Here is a 1,789-nt window from a genome sequence, read left to right on the forward strand (position 1 = left end):
GGATGGTGGTGCTTCTGCCAGGTGGACGCTCGCTGCGCCCCAGCGAGATGAAGGACGATGTGGTGTGGGCCGGGTGACCCGTGGCTTTGAAGCTGCCCACTGACCTTCTGAACCACGGGGCCCAGGACAGTTCAGAAGCCTGGTGACTTAGTTACCAAACCACTAAACTTTCTTTACGAGGGCGAAGGCTTCTCTGGAGACCATTAACCTGCAGACTCACAGGGGTTCTGAGGCTGGCGGGTCTGAGCCACAGAAGCCGAGGAGGCCAGGCAGGGGCCCCACCCACCGGCGAGGACGTATAAAGGCTCCGAGTCTGAAGGGACACTCACACCTCGGGAGCCAGCCCCAGTCCACCGTCCAGAGCCTCCATCTGCACCATGCCCTACGGCTACTCCACCAGGCCCTGCGCTGCCCGGCCCACGGGAGCCCCCTGCCCTGTCCCGGCGGGCCCGGCCACCCCAGGCACGGCACACGAGGTCGACTACCTGAGTGGCCTCTGCTTGCCCAGCTCCTTCCAGACCGGCTCCTGGCTCCTGGACCACTGCGGTCGGGAGGCCGGCGGCGAGCCTCCCGTCTCCAGCCCCGGACAGGCGACCTGCTCTCGGCAAACTGCCTGTGTGTCCAGCCCTTGCTCGGCTCCCTGCAGCCGGCCATTCAGCTTCGTCTCCAGCAGCTGTAAGGGGCAGGCCGGTGCCTCGGCCACGGGCCAGCTGGCCTGCGGGGCCCCCAGGACGGGCAGGCGGCCCTGCGTGTCCAGCTGCCGGAAAACGTGCTGAGTGCCTAGGAGCGGTGCCGGGTCAAGCGTCCGTGAGCTGCCAGCCGCCCCCGGACCTCCAGCAAGCCGCCTGGCCCGCACAGCCCCGGCCGCTGCCCTGCCCACGCAGCCCCTGCTGGCTATCAGCCCCGGCCGAGCTGCCTTTGGCAACCTGTGGTTTTCCCAGCCAGCACCACGCTTTCTGGAAGGGCCGATCCCTGCTGGTGCGGTCACCTCGGGAATGCTTCCAGAAACTTCCCAGCCACGCCCCGGTCCCTGGGGGTTTTGACGTGTTCTGACTTTGCTGCTGTGTCTCCTGGCTGCTGACTCTTTGCTTCTGAGGGAAGGACCTGTCTTGCTCTGTACGTTTCAATAAACCCGCATTCCTTGGCATGGCAAACGTGTCTCAAAGTTCCTTACTCCTGAGGGGCTCCCAGCCGCCAGTCACCCACAGTTTGCTGACTGGGCTCGGGTGTCCTGAGATCAGAGTGGGCACAGCGACCGAGCTCGGGGACGGAGATGGGCACGGGAGTGTCGGACATGGGCCCTGGGGGCGGCACCCTGTCCTCCGCGTCTCCCCTGGCTTGTCTGGGCTCCCAGAGTCATCTCTGGGCAGACAGACAGAGGAAAGTCACCTGGGACACCAGGCGGTTTGGGGGCGGTGCGCAGGGAGGTGGCCGTGGAGGCCGGTACAGGTTCCGAGGGTCACAGAGGAAAGCTTCCAGAGGATCGTCTGTGAGCGGGCGGGGAGGAAGGTGCGGAGGAAGGAGGGGGCGGAGGGCATCCGCCCGGCAGCCCGGCTGCCGGTGCTCGCCTGCCGTGGCGCGCTGTGAGGGGTCGCAGCCCCCCGGGGGTCAGGGAATCTGGGTGGGAGGCACTCGGACGCAGGCTCCAAGGACACGGGGCTCGTTTCACTCGCGCGTGGCCCCTGGGAATGAAGGGCAGAGCGTCTCATGTCCACCTGCTCGCTCCTTTGGCCTCTCCTGCGACAGAGACCTGGTCGCCGTGGGTTTGCTCTTGCTCCCATCTTCCCTT

The 1,789-nt window shown here is 66.4% G+C and overlaps 1 protein-coding gene across 1 annotated transcript; it reads left to right on the plus strand.

Moving 5' to 3' along the window:
- Window positions 1-377: 377 nt before the first annotated feature.
- LOC128626282 (keratin-associated protein 11-1) lies at window positions 378-776 on the plus strand. Its single transcript, XM_053657943.1, has one exon. It carries the CDS (start codon window positions 378-380, stop codon window positions 774-776), a length of 399 nt encoding a protein of 132 aa, XP_053513918.1.
- The last annotated feature ends 1,013 nt before the right edge of the window (window positions 777-1,789 follow it).

This window comes from Artibeus jamaicensis, unplaced genomic scaffold (assembly GCF_021234435.1).
Source record: "Artibeus jamaicensis isolate MK-2021 breed Jamaican fruit bat unplaced genomic scaffold, CSHL_Jam_final scaffold_474, whole genome shotgun sequence".
Classification (NCBI taxonomy): Eukaryota; Metazoa; Chordata; class Mammalia; order Chiroptera; family Phyllostomidae; genus Artibeus; species Artibeus jamaicensis.

What these genes read in the sequence shown, in the direction of transcription:
- LOC128626282 (XM_053657943.1), top strand. Translation starts at nt 378, where the DNA reads ATGCCCTACGGCTACTCCACCAGGCCCTGCGCTGCCCGGCCCACGGGA.